This window comes from Semicossyphus pulcher, unplaced genomic scaffold (genome assembly GCF_022749685.1).
Source record: "Semicossyphus pulcher isolate SPU_LCO1_2020_fin unplaced genomic scaffold, fSemPul1.0.p SCAF_19, whole genome shotgun sequence".
Taxonomy (NCBI): domain Eukaryota; kingdom Metazoa; phylum Chordata; class Actinopteri; order Labriformes; family Labridae; genus Semicossyphus; species Semicossyphus pulcher.
Window position 1 is genome coordinate 13,942,023 of NW_027211692.1, and position 21,591 is coordinate 13,963,613.

Here is a 21,591-nt window from a genome sequence, read left to right on the forward strand (position 1 = left end):
CATCCTCAGCCTTACAAAGACCCCCTCTACCCCCCCTGGCTCTCTGCCTCCCACACTGCAGCCTAAACCAGGAAGTAAAAACCCTCACACCTGCCCCAAAGGTGTGGTCGAACCAAATCAGATTCATTTTGAACCATTATTCTGGTGTGTAAAGCTCTACTAAAATGTGGACTCACAGTCTTCTCGGGTTTGGATGTACAGGACGTTGCTCCTGACCCCGTCTCCGGCCTGAGTGTAGGCCAGAACCTGGATGCTGTAGTTGGTGAACTTCTCCAGGCCGCGGAGCTCCACCTGCTCCCTGGTGGTTGTGATGTTTTGCATTTCACCCCATTCTGAGAAACAAAAAGAGCAGAGAGATGCTCACACCAAGGACAGAGGTGTTACCAGTCATAGTTTCTAAGGGAGGGTTAAAAAAACTCACCTCCGTCGGGAAAGACAGCCCAGAACACGACGCGGTATCCCTTCAGGACGCCGTGCAGCGTCAGCCGGGGAGGTTCAGCCCACGTGATGACGGCCTCGTCTGATGTTACAGAAATGGCTCGCACGTTCTGAGGAGGCTGGCTCGGCACTGAAGACAAAACAGAAAGAGAGAGAGAGGAGAAAACGTAAGATAAGTCATCTAAACCATGAATCTTCATTTATCAAACTGCATTACATTACTATCAGCAGAAAAGGTCAATTTAAGGATGAAAAAGAACCACATTGTTTGATGACTGAGCTACATCCACTGATAGACCTCTGAAGTAGTTTTAAAGTTATCTTCTTCTACAGTGCGGCAATATCACAAACGTATATTTCATGCCAGCTTGTTCCAGCCTTCATTGCAGCTACAAGTGCAAGATCATATTTGGTATCTTTGCTAACTTCAGGATCTTAACCTAAAGGTCAGAGAGGTCAAGCACGTTTTTAGTTTCTCTTCAAGTAGCTCTTAATCTCTATTTAAAGGCAGGGGTGTGGATTTTCAGTGCAGGTTTCCGTTTGTACTACGCTTGTAGTCCGAGTAGTATTGACCAATCACGTATCAGCAGGCTGCGGTGTATGCAGGAAAAACAGTCTGTGTGTTACGGAACGTAATCCGCTGTCATGACATCCTCGTATCAGCGGCCATATGACTTATGGATTTAGCTTCTTATGAATCTCTATGAATAGACATCTGCATGCAAGTTCAGGTAACAATCCGTTGTAGCTCAAAAATACAACCTGAGATAAATTCCCTTGACGCTGTGTCACGAAAGCCGTTTGGCGTTTAGATTTCCCGACTTCCTTGAATGCATCAGAAATGATTGATCCGATCTCCGTTCAACTAATGAACATTTTAAAAGTAGTTTTCTTCTCCTCTGGAGGACAGACCTGACAAAGCTTCATTTTTACTTTTTACTTATCTGCATCATTCTGTTAAAATTTCAGCCAAGGTAAAACCTGTTAAAGTAAATCACAAGAATTTTCCATATTCTGAAGTAAGTCAGAGTGAAGCCTGCTATTTACAGTGAAACTGAGACTCACCACAGACACATGAACGGGCACTCCTCCAGGGGATTTAATGAACCAAGAAATGATGCTGTTTATTTTTGCTGACATAAGGAGCGGCGAAATGTGCTTCACTTTTTATCTGAACACACGGTCACTTCTCAAGTTGCTAACCGGACTGTAAACACTGCAGCACACAGAAAAAGAAGTCTTGGCTGGAAGTCATTTATCGCTAACCGCTGGCTAAACCAGACGTGCCTGACATGTTCACCCTTGTCCACAGAGGCTATATGGTCCCCAGACTATAGCTGATAGCTTCAGAGATTGAGTGGCTTGAAATCTCTTTCGTGCCATCATAAATTCATTGTTAGCTTATCTAAAATATTTATGAAAGAGAATTAAATCCCAAATCCCAAAACTCAAGAACTTGATTTCATTTGCATTATTCTATACACATTTCCCTCAAATACAGCCTGACATATTTTGTATCTATTAACATTTTTGGTCTCAGTAACAGTTCAATGTATAGTTTGGAAGTTATGACAAAATGTAGCTGCACAGCGTTGGTTTGCAATTGCTGATCCATTAAGTTGTCTCTGGAGTTCAAGTGCTTTTAAAGCAAAATGCTACTATTGTCTCAAAATTAGGGCCACATTGGCTGAATGATAAATAAAAAGAGAAACCCTCTCTGAAACCCTTAAAGGCATTTCCATATCAAACCTGAAGTGAGCAAACAAGCTAGCAATAGATAAAAAGCTCATGACATGCGTCCAGCCTGATGTATAGGACCATCTCTACAACCACCATCTCTCTCTCTCTCTCTGCACAAGCCTCCTTCTGTCCCCGCCAGCCCAGGTGTCTCTTCTATTGGCCACCGCTGACCATTAGCCTTTCAGGCTTTGAATACCGCACACTGTGGACGATGAACAGAAGTCGACTTGTGAGAGAAGACGAGGGGCAGGAAGAGAGGAAGAGAGCCGGCTGAAAGACAGAGAGCGATGAAAGAGAGCGATCGAGGCCAAGTGCACCAGGGAGTTTCTCTGCAGCTGGTGAGGAGAGAGGAGGTGGGGAGGAGGACGGAGGAAGGAGGATTAGAAAAGTGAAACAGGGTTTTGCATGAATAAAGCTTTAGGCTGCAAGTCCTAAATAATGAGGAGGCAACAAACATAGTCTAGTTCCTCCTTTAGCTGTCACACCTTTACAAGAAGAGAAAGAAGGATGGAAACATGATAAGAACTAAATATGAGCAGCTTTAAATGCTCCCAAGCGACCAGCATTAGGGCTTTAATAGGGTTAAATAGATGAAAGGTAAATGAGGGGTAAAGAAAGGATTATAAATCATTGCTCAGGAAGTTGATGTCTGAAATAACCTTACATAAATAAGTGCAGGAGTTTGGAGATAAAACAAAGATGGGAAATAAAGGAGCATAATAAAAGGCAGTTTTGGACTGGGGCTACAGGGAGGAGGAGATGGGGGTGAGGGGCAGAGGAGGAAGGGAGGAAGGGAGGAAGAGAGTTAAAAGCAAGGGGAGCAAGGGAAGGGCAGAAAAAGATGAAAAGAGGGAGCGGAGAGACAATGCGCTCAGCTGTGGATAATTACAGCAGGAAGCTAGCAGAGGGAACGAGAGAGAGAGACAGACAGAGAGACAAGCTAATTATAATTATTTTTAGTATGCTTGTTGTTATCACTATTATCATAATGGCCATCAATATCACTGTCGCCACGGTGACAGCCACAGGGAAGAGCTGGAGGGCTCTGCCTGCTCTGGACCAATGGGGCTCAGCCAACCGTTCACTGGGTGGACAAGTATGTATGTGACGCGCGTGTGTGTGTGTGTGTGTGTGTGTGTGTGTGTGTGTGTGTGTGTGTGTATTTGTCATTTGTCTGAAGCAAATATAGATGGTGTTTGTTAAAGATAAAATATGTAATATATTGAAGAAAAAATATTAAAATGATGTGAAGTTGAGATTGTGTTTTGTATATACAGTATATCTCTTTTCATGTTCTCATCTGACAGCTTGCTGAGGATTTTAAGTCAATGAATGCGACTCACCTACAAAACATTGCTTTACACCATCACATTCATACTGTTGAGCCTCCCCGAGGTGTCGTCGGCCTAACTTGACGAAACACCGGGGATGGGAGTGTCCCACCTGATAACCCTGTTGATGTGCTGCCTCTCGCTGCCCATCTAATTACAAGTTTGACTTGTGGGGGCCGTTAAATGCCATGTGGTAGGGTAGGTAGTAACGGCTTAGGGTTACCCCCTACCCTAGCCTTAATCCCCCAACTTCCTTGCGTACAGAGCGTACAGCCTGATCCGGCACAGGTGAGTGCTAGCCCCGGAAAAAGGCACCTCACCATGGCTCTGACTTCTTCGTCTTCTTTCTAACACATCTCTCTCTACAAACCCTTCTCTCTCTATTTGTCTCTTTTGCGCTTAATTCAAAACATGATTATAGTATTGGCGTTGTCAGTACCTGCAGCTCGCATGGCAGAGCCTGGGTCTGTTGAAGTTGGCAATGCTACTTGGGTTGTGGTGACCACTAAGGGCCATGTGGTAGATTACTGGGGTGAGGGCACTGAGTGCTTATCCTTATCATTAGGGCACAAGTATCTTGTGTTTAATTCAAATTGAGAAAAATAGCACAAAGGGTTGCACCTTATTTGTACATAACTAACGTAAGAGCATGAGTGTGAAAATATAGATCTAGAAAGTCTACAAAGAGACATCGAGAGACATCGACTAAATTTGATAGAAGGTATCTAGAGCAAAGAAAGGATGAGTTTTTGGTTCAGATTTGAATAGAGGAAAGTATCCAGGAAATGATTCACTTAGATTGCCAGACTGTGAGCACTGAACTTACCTGAATGAATGAGACAAACGTTCCCCCTTTTCTTGCACACTCAGAACCAGATACAGTTTAAAAAATGTCTAAACATCGCTCAGCATTGTGTGGCCTAACAAGAGATTTTTGCTTCTGTAGTAACTAATGTGTTCATTAAGTAATTTATTCATCTATTCACTCGGTGAATATCTGTCTACCTCCCAGCCATCAGGATGCGAGGCGGTATCTCCAAATGTCTCACTGTAGAAGAATCACTCAATCCTCTCTGCAGCGCTCCTTTGTGTTCTGTGTCTATGAGACTATGTGTGTCCTTGGTGTTTGTAAAAAAGCATTGGATTCCTGCCGCCAACAGTCATTATTGTTCAGAGAATGTAGTAATTTTAGGTTACAAAGCATGGCATGATTTGACAGAGAGGACGCAAAAAGAACAATGGCAACGGGAAAAGTGCAGCCACTGTGAATCAAAGCCTCAGCACACAGAGGAAATTTCATACAGGAGGTCTGACAGTTTACTCTTTTACACTGTTTGTAATTCATCATGCTGTTTAACCTACTTCCCCTATTGCTGTTAGTCACTAAAAAAAAAGATGTGTGTTTTTTTTTTACCATCTTCCAGTGTCGTGGCATTGATCTCTGAGCTGGAGGGCCCCGTGCCGGCTCTGTTGAAGGCCTGGACGACCACGCCGTACTGGGCAAACTTCTTCAGGTTGTCCAGGGTGTAGACCTCGCTGTCTCCTGTGGCCTTCATCTCCACGATGCTGTACTGGCCGTTGCTGCCCGGGCCGTTCTCTCTGTAACCGATCTGGTAACCCCGGATCACGCCGTTCTGCAGCTCCTTCCTGGGAGCCTGGAGGGATGGAAAAGGGAAAGATGATGCTGACAACCAGAATCACCTTTTCTTATTCATAAAGAGCATGATTACCGTAAAATTCGGTGTATAAGACGCACCCTAAGTAATATATTTTTTTCATCTAAAAAGTGGGCTGCGTCCTATATACTGGTGAAGTATCACAATCAAAGTTACCGTAAGCTGCCACTGGAAGCTACCGCACTGCTAGCTAGCAGCATTGCAAACTCAACACGGTGAAAACAGATGGTCGGCTGTAATTTCTGTTTGTTTTCACTGTGTTTTTAATGAAAATGAATTGTAATAGTGTTGAAATAACTTGTATTATACAAGTAGAAATAAAATAACATATAATAAATAACATGTTTTTATTAGTAAATAGCTATAGAAAACCTTTTTTCCCTCTGGGTTACCTCCAAAAACAGACTGCGACTTATATTCTGTATTTTACGGTACTTTGCCAACTCTACTAAATAAATAGACAAAAAAAGAACCAGGATAAAAACCTTAAGGTTACTTTGTTAGCTGTTTAGAAGGCGGGCAATTCAAAGACTTTACCTTCCAGGTGACCCTGATACTCTGCGAGGTCACCGGCTGCAGGATCACCTCCATGGGAGGACCATCCGGCTCTGCACAGAAACAGCAAATACTCTTCAGCTTTCAAAAACATATTTAATTATCCAGCTTTTATATTTATTTCCTTACTTTTATTGACAAGCACTTTCAATACATAATGCTTCTTCAAGGACAGATTTCAGTGTCAGCACAGATGCAGTTGTCAAGAGCGTCGACGACAAGCAAGGTGGAATATTTGTAAAAACACTTACGCGCTTCCTCTGTGCTGATGGTGAGCTCTTTGCTGGCCTCGCTCTTGCCGATAGAGTTGTAGGAGTACATGCGGATGCTGTAGACGGAGGCAGGGTGAAGGTCCACTATGTTGGCTTGATTGTTGGTGGGGGAGATGTTACGAGTTGCATGTTTCAGCTCCCAGGAATCTGACAGAAAAGAGGAGAATAGCAGTGCAGGGTTGTACCTATTCGGCCTGTTCTGTTGTGTTATAAATAAAGAAAAGATGCACTAAGAGCTTGGCGTATTATTCCACTGAGCATTTTCATTTCCTGTAAAATAAGTACACTCTTACTACTTACCTGTCTTGTTCTTATACTCAATGTCATAGGAGGTAATGACGCTGTTTCCATCGAATCTCTGGGTCCACCGGAGATTCATGCTGCGATCTTTCACTTCTCGTACCTCTAACTCCGGAGGGTCTGGGGGCTCTGAGGATAAAAAAGAGAGAGCGTGAATAAAGGCAGGGAGGCGAGATAAAGAAAGAGAAGGAAGCATCAAAAGAGACGCAAGTTTGGAATGAAAGGTGGAATATTTGTGTAGCTTTTATCCTTATAAAGTGCACGCATCTATAGAGGAATGGTTACCTTGCACAGTGAGCTGGATAAGGCCTCGTCCTTCCCCGTAAGAGTTGATAGCATGACAGGAGAAGAAGACTGAATCCTCGCGCTCTGCCGGCTTCAGCTGTAGAGGGAAAGGTGGAAAGAGACATTTAGGAGAGAGAAAAACAACTCTATCTCCGTGCAGGAACATTTTGCACATTGTGTAAAACACAGCTGTGTGATGGAGAAGTGGCCCAGTGAGAGTTTTTCCTCCACCGTGCCTGCTTGGTATTTAGGTGACTCATCGTGCACTGCATAGGGGAAGAGTTGCAATAAAGAAAGTGCCACCAATTCAGTGGTGCGCTGCTTCTATGGTTTTCAAGATTAACTTTTTAGCACCATTAGCCACCCACCTGAGCGAAACGTCTGATGTGCATTACCTGAAACAACCTCACTTATGCTGGTGAAAGCACGTTCAAGAATGTTTTCCCTTTACTTTAATCAGTGGATATTTCTGAATTAAAACTAAAATACCCTTTTTTTAATATTGCAATACCAGTAATAAACATCCTTCAGTGAGTCATTGTCTATATATTAGCTTAAATACACTCTATAGACGCCTTCCCTTTAAATTATTATCTTTCTTTAGAGTCATTTGAAGGCAGTCAGTTTATATTATATCTGAAGTCCCTGATTTAAGTTGGGCAAATTGTCAAACTATAGTTCTTGATGCCAAATCCACTGAGGATATCTTGATTGAAACGTGTACAAAATATGCACAAAAGGTTTTGTAGGCATGAAACCAGTTGGGTAAGAGTTGATACAGCTCCTCTTTACATCACAAAGCTGCTTCACTCTTTCTAGTGACCCTTTCTTAGTATCATCATCCAAAACCCCTGCATCAGCAGGCTGAAACAGCTACATGCATCATCTCCATATCTACTATTATTCTGACAAAAGTATCACCTGAAGCATCTCACCTTTAGATGCAGTAGAGATAGACACGAGGCTGCCATAAGTTATGTGTTTCTAATTATCACAGATTGAATTGAGAAGTTATTCTTTCTGGTCAGTGTTAATTTTGGCAGCCATTTTAGATTTAGTCTTACGGTGTGTCCGAAACCACAAACTATCATACTAACCGTGACGTAAAATTGAGTATGTCATGCGTGCCCATCTCATAGTATGCAATTTTGTGTATGCGAGAAATGCCCGGATGTGTGTTGAGTATGAGACGGGAGCTCACTGGTTTTACTGAACCGCCCCAAAATGCATTGTGGCTATTCAGCTTCTACTATGGCGGAGATGGACCGGACATACGTAAACGATTAAGTCACGTGATACGGAGAAGACGGCTCTGAGTATGATGCCACCGGCGTCCTAAGAGTCAGGTTAGTAGGCAGTATGCAGTACATACTGTTTGAGTATGTAGTAGGCAGTACGTTAGTATGCGGTTTCGGACACAGCCAGTGTCTTTAGACGAAAATGCTGATCAGTTTTAGTCATTTTACCCTGAAGAGTTTTAGTGTAGTCAATAAAAAGTCATCACATTTTAGTCATTACTTTAGTCAAACATTTTCTCTCTTTAAACTAATTTAATTAGCCCAATACAGGTTCAATCTGCTGTAAAGCACCATCCGTTCATTATTTCCTGACGATGTTCTCCACAGGTACAGAGATATACGTATAGATCCTCAGCTGAGGTTATATTGTGTATATGGAAAATTCTAGAACGTAACGTTACGCATGTAAAGCCACAGAACGAAGCCGTGCAGCTACTGTAGCACATTAAGCACGTTCCTCTCTCGCCTTAGTTGCAGCATAACTTTTTATATTCATCTTCGCTTCTCATTTAAACAGTCTGACTGAAGCAGACAGCCGATGCTCGCTCCTTTTTGTGTGGAAGAAACTTCACACGACACGTAAAACCCCCCTTTTTCTGTGAGCGCACACAGAACCGTAAAAATGGTCGCTGCCGAACATTTATTGTCATAATTTTCGTTGCCGAAATAAACACTGTTTCAGTCCGAGGAAAATCTTCTGAGCTCCGATATCAAGCTGATGTACAAGTATGTAGTGTTGAGGAGAATATTGATGTTAAACAATAACAAAAGCCTTTTATAACCTCCAACACACTGACTGATGTGCTGATGGACTCACTGATCTCACCCTTATTCCACACAGCTCACAAGAATGTGCTTTGTGCACTTTGACGCAATAAAACAGACAAAATAAAAGAGGAAATTGAAGACTATCAATTTATCAACTGAGTAAGAGTCATAAAGACATCGCTGTCTGACTCCATGTGGTAGCTGCTCCACCATATATATAAGTGTTTCTTACCTTGAGCGTAGACAACACCTCGTCCGTCTTCTCGTTGGGACTCGTGGTAATGGAGTAGCGGGGGTTGCGGTCAGGGTCGATGACCGTGTCTCCTCTCTCCCAGCGGATGATGATGGGCCATTCACCCCTGGCTGTGCAGTTCAGCTCCTTCACGTGACCCTTCTTAGCCATGGTGGTGTTGGGGTGACTGGTGATCATCGCGGGGACTGAAAGGAGAAAGGAAATGGAGTGTGAGATGAAGAGAAGGGGAGGACAAATGGAAGGGGAAGGACGGAGAAATGGGGACAGTAAACAGATTGATGAGAGGGATATTAGACGGATAAAAGGAGGAGAGGAGGGAGGGAAAAGAAAGAGTAAGTGGATAATAAGTGGAAAGGGAGAAGGAAGTGGAAGAGCGGAGAGGAAAAGGGCAGAGCAGCTGGCAGTAAAAAGGTGGAGTTCAGAGTAGCCAAGTTCCATTGCAGTGGAGTAATGAAGAGCTATGGTCAATGAGGTAAAGTCAATAAACCTCCTCTCTCATTCTCCAATAGTTAACATTAGGGCCCAGGTGAATGAAAACGATACACTCTACCTTCGGTGTACACTCACAGAAAACCACTCTATCTTCTTTGGCCAACACACACACACACACACACACACACCGATCTGAGGAGGGCTCTGCTGTTTTGTTTTCATCACTTATTCATCTCACCCTCCCTGTTTTCCTCTTTTCCTCCGACTCCGCTGAGCGAAACAGACAGAATTGAGGGAGGCAGAGGAGAGGAACGGTTCAATCAATAACACTAACACCAGAAGGAGAGAGAGAGGGAGGAGGGCAACCCTGTGATAGCAGAAACTAGTAGGTGTATTTGTGTGCGCCTGGTTATGTGTCTCTTCTGCATGTAGAGCTGCTCTGTAAGGTCACTGTCCTGCACGCTACAGAGGACACTCCCCTTAAATAATGCCTGCTTGATGTTGACATTCTGGTGTGTGTGTGTGTGCACTTTCTCCCTATGCATTTTCACATTGCATTACGCAGCGTGTTACTGACAGCGAGGGCAGGTTGCAGAGATTGATTGCAGATAATGATTAAGCTCAAAGTGTTTTTGATTGTCTGCAGACAGATCCCAAGAGTCAAAAGATCAATCGCTCAGTAGCTTGCTTTCTCGCTCACTATCACAGACACACACACACTAAACACACACCCTTCTCCCTCTCACTGCTCTTTATTGTCTTGCTCTTATGCCCATGGTCACCTTTGCTCCACCGATTCATCACTGTGTGTGTGTGTGCCCACAGAGCACAGGGAGAGTAGTGCGAGCTGCCTCATTGGTTTGACACACTTAGCGAGTGTGTGTGCATTAAGACTGATAAGGCAGGAGCGCCGGAGCGTCCCAGATGGCCTCACTGCAGTCATTTATGCCGTGAAGAAGTCGTACTCTGCTACATTAGCCCGTGCGAGTTTGTATACTCACTCTTAACGGTGAGGACCATGCTCTTGCTGATGTCAGAGCCCACGCCGTTGGAGGCCTGACAGAGGTAGAAGCCGCGGTCCTCCTCCAGGACGTGTCTGATGAGCAGAGAGCCGTTAGTCATGATCTGGATACGGCCCGTCAGAGGCACAGGGTGGTACTGCTGCGGATTCCCGATACCCGCTGCATAAAAGGAGAAACAGAAGATTGGGATGATTTGTACACTATATAAAGTTCCCTACATTTTAATCAAAGAGCATCACAGTAAAAACATCAAGAATGGAGGATGGGTCATGTACCTAGTGCACCTTTGGCATGCTTCCACATGACCTTGGGAGGAGGGTATCCATCGACAGAACAGTTTAGGATCCCCGCCTTCCCGTAGATCCCATCCTGGTTGTTGGGTTGCACCACCCAACGAGGAGGCACTGGAGGAAGAGGAGAACACAAGACAACAAAATCATTTTGTGTTCCCACAATGGGAATGTATTAAATGTTTTCTGCATGGTCTGCAAACAGTATTGAAGTCAAAAGATCACCAACAGAATAGCTTTACCTCTAAATTTTAAGTATATGATCAAAGTATTCAGATTCTCTTCTTTAATTGTAGTAATAATCTGGAAGATTTTCATCTAAATAAATGTCTGTTAAGTCACTATCTATCGCCGAATGAGTTAACACAATGGTGATTGAGCCTATGGCCCACTGATGAAAGCCTTTGCATTAGCAATATATAGTATTATTACAGACTGGGTGTCTGGTGCGACTTTGGTGGAAAAAATCACAAGCGTCGCCCAGTTAGTGACGCGTTTTCCATCAGCGAGCAGTGGTTGGTCTGCCAGAGAGGGTAGGCGGAGCTAAGCGGCTGCTTTTCCGGTCTCTGCAAGTGTTGCGAGTAAACAGTAATCTACTATGGCTGAACAAACAAAGAAAAGATCGATGATTACATCCAAAGAAAAAAAAACAAATTCGATGCTCAGATGAAGCAAACAGTCTAAAAAGGAAAGTCAGGATATCTGGGATCCGATCAGCTGCTTCTGAGTGTGCCAAAAACAAAACGTAAGCTCAGAGGGGACTGTGCCTTTGCTGTTGCGGCTCCAAAAATGTGGAGTGATCTGCCTTTGCACATTAGAGATCTTCACTGTCTGTTTTTAAATGTCTTCTAAAAACCCACCTCTTTTGACACCTTGTAAGACTTTGATTTTATTTGTATTTTACATCTTTTTATTTTAACTTTTTATTTATTTGTATCTTTTTCTATTTATTTATTTGTATCTTATGCCTCGTGTGAGCTGTGTTTTTTTTGTCTTTTATTCTTCTGTACAGCACTTTGGTCCTCTGTCGTTGTTTTAAAGCGCTTTACAAATAAAGTTGGATTGGATTGGAAGTGTGCTCCCACAATTACCCTGTATCGCCAGAGGTGCCGCCAAAGAGAATGAAACTTTAAAGCACCAATATAATGATGCCTTAAATAAGAAAATGCAAATCATTACTAAATTAAATGTACAAATGCATTAGGAGCAAAATGCACTTCTGTTTTAAAATGGCAGATCCAGTTTTTCTGAAACAGAAAACAGCTGCCATAGTTTTATAACAATACTGGTTGGTTTCTATAAACTATATCACATTTTTAAATATAAAAATCTTGATCTGCAAAGTAACTAGTGTGGGAGCCATTCTTAGTCATGGTGTATTCTCTGCGTATATTTTGTTGCATACACCAGTTTGCCACAGGTGGCAGTGTAGGTCAGGGTGGTAGGTAGAAACTACAAGGGCCACAGGTGAAACAGCTGACAGGGACACATGGCTGAGGGGAAGAGCACATGCTTTTTACAGCTCGTCACGCTCTCACAACCTCCACACTGGTATCAGACACAAACAAAACAGAAGTTCACTGTTTGTTTTATTGTTGAATAAACGGGAGCAACACCCGACAGTGATCACAGCTCGGACAGTCTCTCTTTTTTTGAACAACAATTTATGGAAGCGCATCAAAAACATGGTCTCCCTCCTGCACCCAGCAGAGTGACTAAAACACGTTAGGATAGTCAGTTCAAAGTACAACATTCACCTTTGAAATGGAGCAGGATTTAAATATGAAGTGTAATACTCAAGTAAAGGTGCTCCACAATTGTACTTTTATACACCTTACCTTTTATCACTGCTAATTTTACATGTCAAAGTCACAGGAAGAACTACTCAGCCTGTTAAAACTGTTACACATTCTCAGTACAGCAATGAGGGTCGAGTAAAATGCTATCAAGTTGCATTATGGGAAGTGAAGGAACCTGTTTTTGCAGCATTTCCCACAAGGCCTAAAAGTCAGGTTAATCAACCTCTGCTGCTACAACTTTGACTGTACATGTTTTAATGTTATTTAAACGCAACACTACAATAACTGCAGACCTTTTCAAAAACCACTTTCACCTTGTCTATTTCCTCCGACTCCCTCCTCACTTACCTGTAACTGTGAGCTGTCTTTCCGTGCTGACCGTGGCAGCATCGTTGCTGGCGATGCAGGTGTAGTTGCCGTTGTGTTTGAGCGACACCTTGGATATCTGCAGGGAGCTCATGAACTCCTTCGTGTCGATGGTGATGCCCGAGGAGGCCACGATCTCCTGCCCGTCCTTGCGCCACGTGATGCGGATGGGCATGTCTCCGGACGACACCACGCAGGCGATGTACATCAATTTACCGATGGAAGTCGGCGGAAAGTCAAACGGCTGGATCAGCGGGGGAACTGAGAGAGGAAGAAAGAGAAGGTGAAAAAGAAGAGAGATAAAAGTAAGCAATTGTCAGAGTGTAAAATGTGCAGAGAGGAAGGGAGAGTAAATAGAAATGAAGTCGAGACAAGAGGGGAAAACAGTGGAGGAGATAAAAGATGAGTGAACGAGATAGAAGAGGCAGATCAAGTGGAGGAAACACATGATGAAAAGGAGAGCGAGGGAGAGAAAAAGGCAAGGACAGGCAACAGGGTGAAATAAAGGGTAGATGAAGAGAGAACAAGGCAAAGAGGGAATGGAAATAAAGAAAAAAAGATGAATGAAAACAGTTAGAGGGTTGTTTAAATGAGCAGGGTGAAGAGGAGGTGAGGACAGAGATTTAAGGCAGATATGAATAAGTGAAGGATAGATAGAAGAGAGATGTGAGGACGGAGGGAGTATATATGGTTAGACATACAGATATGAAGATTCAGGGGCATCGAGAGGACATGGGGATGGGAGGGTGAGGGAAGGGAGGAGAGAGATGAAAACATGGAGTGAGTCATGGTTCAGAGTCATTTTCACCTGACAGACTGATCCGGTAACTAGTGGTTTGAGTTTTTTAATCCTGGACCTCCAAAGCTTCCGTACCACCGCAGCCTGGCCCACTAGCCCACTCTGCATCCGCCTGTGCCCCCTACCAGCCCCTCCACACCAACCCCACCCTGCCCTGCTACAGCCAGCCCATAATAGCTGCTCTAATTAGAGCCCCATCCGCAGGGGGAAGAACGGTGTTGCTATGGAGAGCGGCGGAGGTGATGGCGCTGGTTTGGAATGGGGGAGGAGGGAAGGATAGAGGTGGTGGTGGTGAAGGTGGGGGGGGGGGGGGTTACAGCTGAGACATCTGGGGGATTTAATCTGGGCCTCGTTAAAATTCATCTAATTAAATCAGAGACATGACGAGCACACATTCATACAGGCACATACCTACACCCACGCACCTACACGCACACGAGAGCGCGCAAAAAACACCACGAAGATCACGAATATCACACATCTGCTAATGTCAAGAAAACACACACACACACACACACACACACACACACACACAGCCCACGCTCACACTCGCCAACTTCCTAAAACAAACATGTCAGGCTATCGCCGCGGAGAGCAGAGCGAAATAACATACAAGGTGACATGCAGAATATAAAAAGAGCGCACACACACACACACACACACGTCATTCACACACACGTATGCATTAGCACACACGCAGATCTTACACAATAGCACTCCTGCTCTATGTAATTGCTGAGTGGTTGAGAGAGCGCACTAGGCCACTCCGCCCCTTAATCAGGGGTTATTAGAGGCAATGCATACAGCTTTCTTCTTTCCTCTCCCTCCGCTCTGAACCAGTCTTACTCACTCTCCATCCCTCTTACAATCACCCTCTTTTACATTCATGATTTTTTTTCCCCTACTGCGTTTCCAAACCCACGATCCAGTAAAACACAGCTCGACGCGCTACAAACAACTCACAGAATTTAAGAGACTCCGAGCTACAAGTAAAAACCTGTGAAAATCTCAGACAAAGTTATCAATTTTAAACTTGACTGACCTTTGACGGTGACATAGACGGTCTGCGTGATGAACAGCTGTGGTTGGATGAGCACGCTGCAGACGTAGGCCCCCTCGTCCAGCCCCTTCTGAACATCGCTGAGCTTCAGGGTGCCGTTCTCATACACCACCTGGACAGACATTCGCTATTGTTACATGAAGCAGTGTTGCATGCTTGGTCTTCCTATTATTATCTTCTTAAAGATTACTTTTTGGCCTTTTTATTTTATTAATAGTATAGCGAAGATATGACAGGAAATGTGGGGAAGAGAAAGGGTGGAAGACACGCATCAAAGGGCTAAGGTCCTCGTCGAACCTGTGGCAAATGCAGCGAGGACTTTGCTTCTATATATGGGGCACCTGCTCTGCTGACTAAGCTAAACCAGCCCCCCTTGGTCTTCCCATTAATATACAGCCCTGTGTATTTGAAGAAGTGATGAAGGATTCCCCCCCCCCCGTATCCAAATGTTATTTTAATCCTTTTAGATCACATCCCCGGTAATTTTGTGCATCTATTTGACAATACAGGCCAAAAAAAATACGGAAAATCCATTTCTTATATCAAAATCCGATAATTCTTTCTTCCAGTAAAACTAAATTTCACGTGTGCTTACGTAAGTTAGCACCAACCAATTTCAACCAATCAATCTGCGACATTTAGCCGCAGACCACCAAGAACGCTCGGTCAGTTAGCTACTGCGCTTTGGAGAATGTCTGTCTACACCCACTTCTCAACGATCAAATCAAATCCCTCTAATGATATGTCCCGCCAAGATTTTGGGGTGGCACCTGGGTTGGCCAATCAGATTATAAGGGGGGGCCGAGGCCACCCCTTGCCACCCCTCTGGATCCGCCCCTGGTGGTCATAACTGGTGTGAGTGAAACTCAAATGCTTACTTTGGTTTGCATTTTATTTATTATTATTAATGTCTCATAGCCTTTATTAATGTGGATTATTTTGCTATATTGAGTCACATGTGAAATGTTTCATGGCCTGTAAAAAGTGATACAAAAAGACAGCCATAACACTGCTCCCAAATTGATTCACCAGACTTTAAGGACACTGAATAACATCGGGCAGTAACTGATTCTAAGTTACTTTTTAAATAGATTCATGTATATGAACAGTAAGGTGTAAAACGGGCAGATGATCATTTGATAAACGGTCATTTATATGTTCAGATACACAGAATGAGCCTTTAAACAATACTCTTTATACAGGATGTACAGTATGTGTAAATAAGTTGACATGCAGGAAACGAGAACTCCACCTGGCGATGGTTGTCAGGCAGCAGAAGCCCCTCCTTGTACCAGTTGATTGAATAATAAGGATACCCAATCACACGGCAGTTTATGAAAGTGTTTCTTCCTGCCACTGCAGTGATGTTCTTCATAGGCCGAATCCTCGGGGGACCTGATGGGGAAATAGAGAGAGAGAGAGAGAGAGAGAGGGAGGAGAGAAATGGGTAGAGAGAGAGAGAGAGAGAGAGAGGGAGAGAGATGGAGAAAAAGAAAGAAGGATGACCAGGAGAAGAAGAGAAAGAGGGGAGAAGAAGAAGATTGTTAGCTGATGGTGTCAAGAGCAGGTCTTGGAATTTTAGGAATAAAGGAGGAGGGGTGATAGGGAAGGGAGTTGGGGAGGAGGGAGGGGACAGAAGAGGAAAAAAGAAAGTAGTGGTGTAGGAAGAGAGAGAGAGGAGACTGATTTTACTGTGATTTCAGAAGGAGCAGCTGCATACTGTCCGATGTCTGACCATCACTGCCCTGAAAGAGGCACCGATCCACTCCTACCCAGCCACCTGCAACTGTTTCTGTTGAGAACCAGTTAAGCCCAGGCACATGTCTGTCTTTTGTATTCTAGTGAAATAAAGTTACTCAGCTGTTTATTAGGCTGCCTTTAAAAGATGAGCTCTACAGATAAGCCTTTTAATGACTTTAAAAGTTGAAAATAGTTTACGGTTTAGGCAGGGGGAAGAAAAAGAGGACAGGAATGCTGTACAGTATATCATGCCTCTGTTTCTCTGATAGTTCACATTGTTGTAGTAAAAGAGGATTGCCAGGCCGCAGCGCAGTATCAATAGTTTTATTGTTTCCAGGTCAGATTGAATTAGTGATGGTAATTATATTTAATGCTACTGACATTTAAACAAATCAACGCTTAACTCACACATCTAGTCTTAACAGAGAGAGTAACAGAGACAGGAAGTGAGTGGGTGAGAAAAATGATCTGATACTTTGATGATACTAATTGTACTTTATTCAGGCTTACCGGAAGGTAGCGCATTTAAACACATTGGTTAGCCCCAAAATAAGTCATACTATTCTTTTATATATTAATTTCATTCATGCTGATCAACTTCTCCTGACTGTTTTATCATTAACAATCTGCAGGAACCCTGTTGTGTTGCAGCCCTCCAAAGCCAAATTCATCGGCTTTAATGACCCAGTAATAAACTGTCTGTGTCCATGGTGTAAAATATGCTTTGTTTCTCATGGGTTATGACTCATGAACATGCCAGCCTGATTGATATGGGACTTTTGAGACGGATACCGATAACGATTTATTGTTATTAGTCAAAAAATTCACAAATATAGTGCGTATTTGAGTTGTGTAGATGTGTCAGAGGACTGCTTTCTTAAAGGGGGGGTATTATGCTAATTTCAAGCTTCATATTTCACTCTGTGATACCTGTGGAGTAGCTTAGTATAATTTACAGTTAAAAAACTCATACAGCCTCTGCCTGAAACGAGCGTCAGCTCTGTCTCTTTAAGAAACCCCGCCCCTCCAAGCCCACTTTCTTCCGATTGGCCAGCTCTTCGAAGCCTGCTGAGGGACAGTAGAAAAAACTGTGTGAAACCTTCAGCAGCCTGCAGACTGAGCTGAGAAGCCTGGGGATTACTCCAACATACTTTTACCTACAGATTTGAAACTTCACTCATGTTTAGTCTGAACATCCAACATTGTAACATTATATATATGTCTTAAAATGTGAAACAGCATAATAACCCCTCTTTAAAGTCGAGGTGAAATGAAAAATGTCATTTTAATCCTTTTAGATCACATCCACAGTAATATTGTGCATCTATTTGACAATATAGGCCAAAAAAAATACAGAAAATCAATTTCTTTGTATTCTATTATCAAAATCCGATCATTTTTTCTTCCGGTAAAACTAAATTTCACGCAAGCTTACGTAAGTTAGCACCAAACAATTTCAACCAATCAATCTGCAACATTTAGCCGCAGAGCACCAAGAACGCTCTGTCAGTTAGCTAGCTACTGCGCTGTGGAGAACGTCTGTCTACGCCCACTTCTCAACGATCAAATCAAATCCCTCTAATGATATGTCCCGCCTGCACATCCTGTTTCACTCGGAAATACGTCACAATACGGAAGCTAGACACTCTCGAAATGCCGTTTCAGCTCGACCTTACACAATATGTAACATTATAATACATTGTCAGACTTTTAGCGCAGACCACTGCTGGCTCAGCTGCCATGCTCTGCCTAATCTGACGGCAGACAGTGCTGAAAGTGTGTCAACTTTGGAGTTGGAGGGCGATATGCTGGACTATGTGCTGACAGCATTTTTAAAATCAACAATAAAAAAACCCAAAGCATTGTTTTCTGCTTTAAAAATATGTCATATTCGCAAATACTAGAAAACATACACTGACACCAATATATCTGTTATAGGCCCATATCGGCCTGATAATATCAATCAAGAGACACATTGGTGGAAGCGCTGTAAACTGTAGGAGGGCTGTTCTACTTGAGCTAAAGACACAACTCATAGTTGGTAAACTAACTGGAAAATGTATGTGAATGAAATCCTAAAAAATGCTTGACGGCCTCCATATGTTGCTCATGTATTATTGGCAAAAGTCAGAGACTGAAGGCTGTGAGCAGGCCGACAGACAGACAGACACCGAATGTGTTTAGAATCACTGGAAGACACTGGGAGCGATCACTCAATCATCCGTCACTTCTTCTCTGACCTTCTCACCGTTGTTCGTCTTGTATCTTTGTTTTCGTCTCTCCTTCCAGCCCTCCTACCCCCCACTTCTCTTTCTCCTCCCTTTCTCAGTGTGCGCTGAGCTTTGAAGTTCTGACGAGTGAAAGATGTATTATTCAGCAGCACCGTCGCACACACACACACACACTCACACGCCGCCACACACAAACACGTATACAGTACACACGTGCATCCGTGCTGTTGGCCCCTCGCTGAATGGGATAAGTTGAGTGTATCACATTTCAGTGAGTGGGTAAGGATACGAGTGTGTTGCTGCTTTTTCATGTGTGGTTATGCACGAGTGTGTGTGTGTGTGTGTGTGTGCGTGCATGTTGGCTGTATTTGTGTCAGTTTGTGCTGCATGTAGGGCTGAAGCTCTCTGGCAACGGTGCTCATTCTCACTCCAATGATCATTCTGGCATGTCTCCTTAGAGCAGACTCACATGTCACAACTACACATCTCAGCAAAGGACAGAGAGAGAGAGAGAGAGAGAGAGAGAGAGAGAGAGAGAGAGACAGCCCTGTCCATCGGTGTCACTCCTCATCCTTGTAGTCTCAGACGACAGTGACATCACCAGTCCTGTCACCAGAGTTCACCATCACTCCGCCATCAGACACTGGCACTCCTCTCCTTTTCATTCCTCTTCTCTCATTTCATCTATTCTCTCTCTTCTCCGGCCATCTGTTTCTCTCTCTTCTAAGGTTTCTGCCTCCATTTGTCTCACATTCCCTCAATCTCACGTCCTCTCCTTGAGCTACTCTTTCTCTCCATATGTTAAGCTCTCAATTATAACGCTTTGTCTGCCTTTAAAAGTATGTGCTTTTGCAGTGAGACAAAAGGACGGTAAGCCCGAGAAGACAGACTACAAGAAAGACAATGAGGCAGACCAGACGGACTAAATGAGCTGCTGGAGGAACAAAACACTGTCTGCTGCAGATATTTAACATAAAGGTGTGAAGATTGACAGACAGAACCAAAATAAAAAGTAAATAAATATACACACGTACAGAGATAGAGGTAGAGATAAAGAAGGGTACAGGATAGGATATGGGTCAGGGTAGGGGTAGGGGTCAGGCTATGAGAAGCCTCTGTATGACTGATATTGAAAAGTAGACAGGCACCTCTTACGTTTATGCGCGCTTGGTACTCGGCGCTACCGGCCGAGTTTCGTGCGGCGCACCGATACACTCCTCCGTCGCGGATCTGCGGGCTGCTGACGTTGACGTGGCTCACGGTGCTGCCGTCGGAGAGCGTGTACTGGCTGGCTCGGACACGAGACAGGTCCCGGGCCACGGGCTCGTCGTCCAGGGTCCAGGTGATGGTGGGGGGAGGGGCTCCTTTGGCGGCGCACATCAGGGAGAACGGTTCACCGGGGACGACCACCCTCTCGCTGAAGGAGGCGACGATACGGGGCGTACCATCTGAGAAACAAAAGAGAGGTGTTAGGTGTGTATTTCTACATAAACAGCAAGGATGATTATTTCAGTGTTGGGAAGAAGGTGGGAAGAAGGATTTAAAGATTTAATCAGAGGCTGGATTTTATACTTCAGTAGATTACATCACTATACTCATGCCTGCAGAAATGTAACATGATAAAGCCGATGTGCAAAAAGTGCAAAAAACTGCAGTTCCTCGAGGGGCCACTACAGCAGGTGGGAAAATGCCAGAAATAAACAAGTTTACAGCCTGGTACAAAAATTGGTTTTGTTATAAATAACAAATTTTATTGTTTTAGATAACTGTACAGGGGTTGATTTTTTTTTAATAACACACCTGTTTTAATTATATTAAGCTTTAAATTATAGGGGCTGGCTCACTTGATTGACAGGTGGATCGTCTGCTAGACGTCAACACAGACACACAGTCACTGAGCTTAACTTCACCTGTTCGTGTTGTTGGAGCCTTTTGGGGATTTTTTCATTCAAAGTTTGGACAAATAATCTCTCTGTGGTATTTATGGAAATTTCTGTCCGTGCAAGAAGTCTGAGCTCCAGCTTTTCGGTGAGTTAAATGCTATCGTTATTGTACTGATATATTTTTAGCAGGTATACTTTGCTCGCTTTAGCTGGCTTGTTAGCCTGTTCAGTGTTAAACATACATTTATTGAATCGTCGTTTATCATTACGGCGGGCCGTAGTGATGAGAAGATCGGCTATTTTAAGTTTCCCATTACGTGTCGTTCACCCGCTGCTATCTCACTGGGCGAGCGCGTGTCGAGTCCGCTACTTCTTTAGTCTGATCAATAAATACCTGCAGTCAGTCGCACACATTCACAAGCTAATCGATCAGCCAAAGACACAGACTGTTTAGCTTTTGATAACCGTTATTTAACCACTCGCTTTCCTGCAGCTCCACCCTCTCACCCAAATTATGTCACTTCAGGCTCCAGTAAACTAACATGGCTGCGGCCATATTTCGGCTTCATTTACGCAGTTGTGAAAACCAATGGGTAACGTTACCGTGGCTACGTCCATTATTTATACAGTCTATAGTTAACCTAACACACACATTTATGTTCAACAACATGGTCATCCCTTTCTGTCCTCACCTTCCAGCAGTATGATGGAGAAGTCCTGGGCGGTCTGGCCCTTGCGCGTGGCAAAGCACTGGTAAGCTCCCGAGTGTCTCTTCTGTGCAGCCGAAATAAACAACGTCTCATTGTGAGCCCCCTGGATGGAAAAGTGCTGATCGGGCAGGACCGGTTCTGTGTTACGGTACCAGGACACGATAAAGTGCGGGGAACCCTGGACGGCGCAGGATAGGATGACTGTGCTGCTGATCCCTGTCTTCAGGTTCTTGGGAGACAAGGTGACCCGCAGAGGCTCTAGAGACAGAAGGAGACCAGACAGAGTTTTAAAAAGAAGAGAAGAAGAAACTTCTATGTAACGTCGAAGTACAATACTTTCTGT

At 43.8% G+C, this 21,591-nt stretch overlaps 1 protein-coding gene across 2 annotated transcripts in view; it reads right to left on the reverse strand.

The window, feature by feature from the left end:
* dscaml1 (Down syndrome cell adhesion molecule like 1) overlaps positions 1-21,591 on the reverse strand; it is a 99,923-nt gene that overhangs the window by 19,845 nt on the left and 58,487 nt on the right. For both annotated transcript variants that reach the window (XM_069668025.1, XM_069668024.1), the window contains exons 5-19: positions 21,231-21,506; positions 19,804-20,103; positions 15,937-16,079; positions 14,667-14,796; positions 12,808-13,086; positions 10,646-10,774; positions 10,350-10,529; positions 8,896-9,101; positions 6,598-6,694; positions 6,313-6,441; positions 5,992-6,159; positions 5,723-5,793; positions 4,924-5,164; positions 422-568; positions 177-332 (exon numbers count right to left, since the gene is read on the reverse strand). In XM_069668025.1, the coding sequence (XP_069524126.1) occupies positions 177-332; positions 422-568; positions 4,924-5,164; positions 5,723-5,793; positions 5,992-6,159; positions 6,313-6,441; positions 6,598-6,694; positions 8,896-9,101; positions 10,350-10,529; positions 10,646-10,774; positions 12,808-13,086; positions 14,667-14,796; positions 15,937-16,079; positions 19,804-20,103; positions 21,231-21,506 (2,652 nt within the window). The remainder of the gene's footprint in view (positions 1-176; positions 333-421; positions 569-4,923; positions 5,165-5,722; positions 5,794-5,991; positions 6,160-6,312; positions 6,442-6,597; positions 6,695-8,895; positions 9,102-10,349; positions 10,530-10,645; positions 10,775-12,807; positions 13,087-14,666; positions 14,797-15,936; positions 16,080-19,803; positions 20,104-21,230; positions 21,507-21,591) is intronic.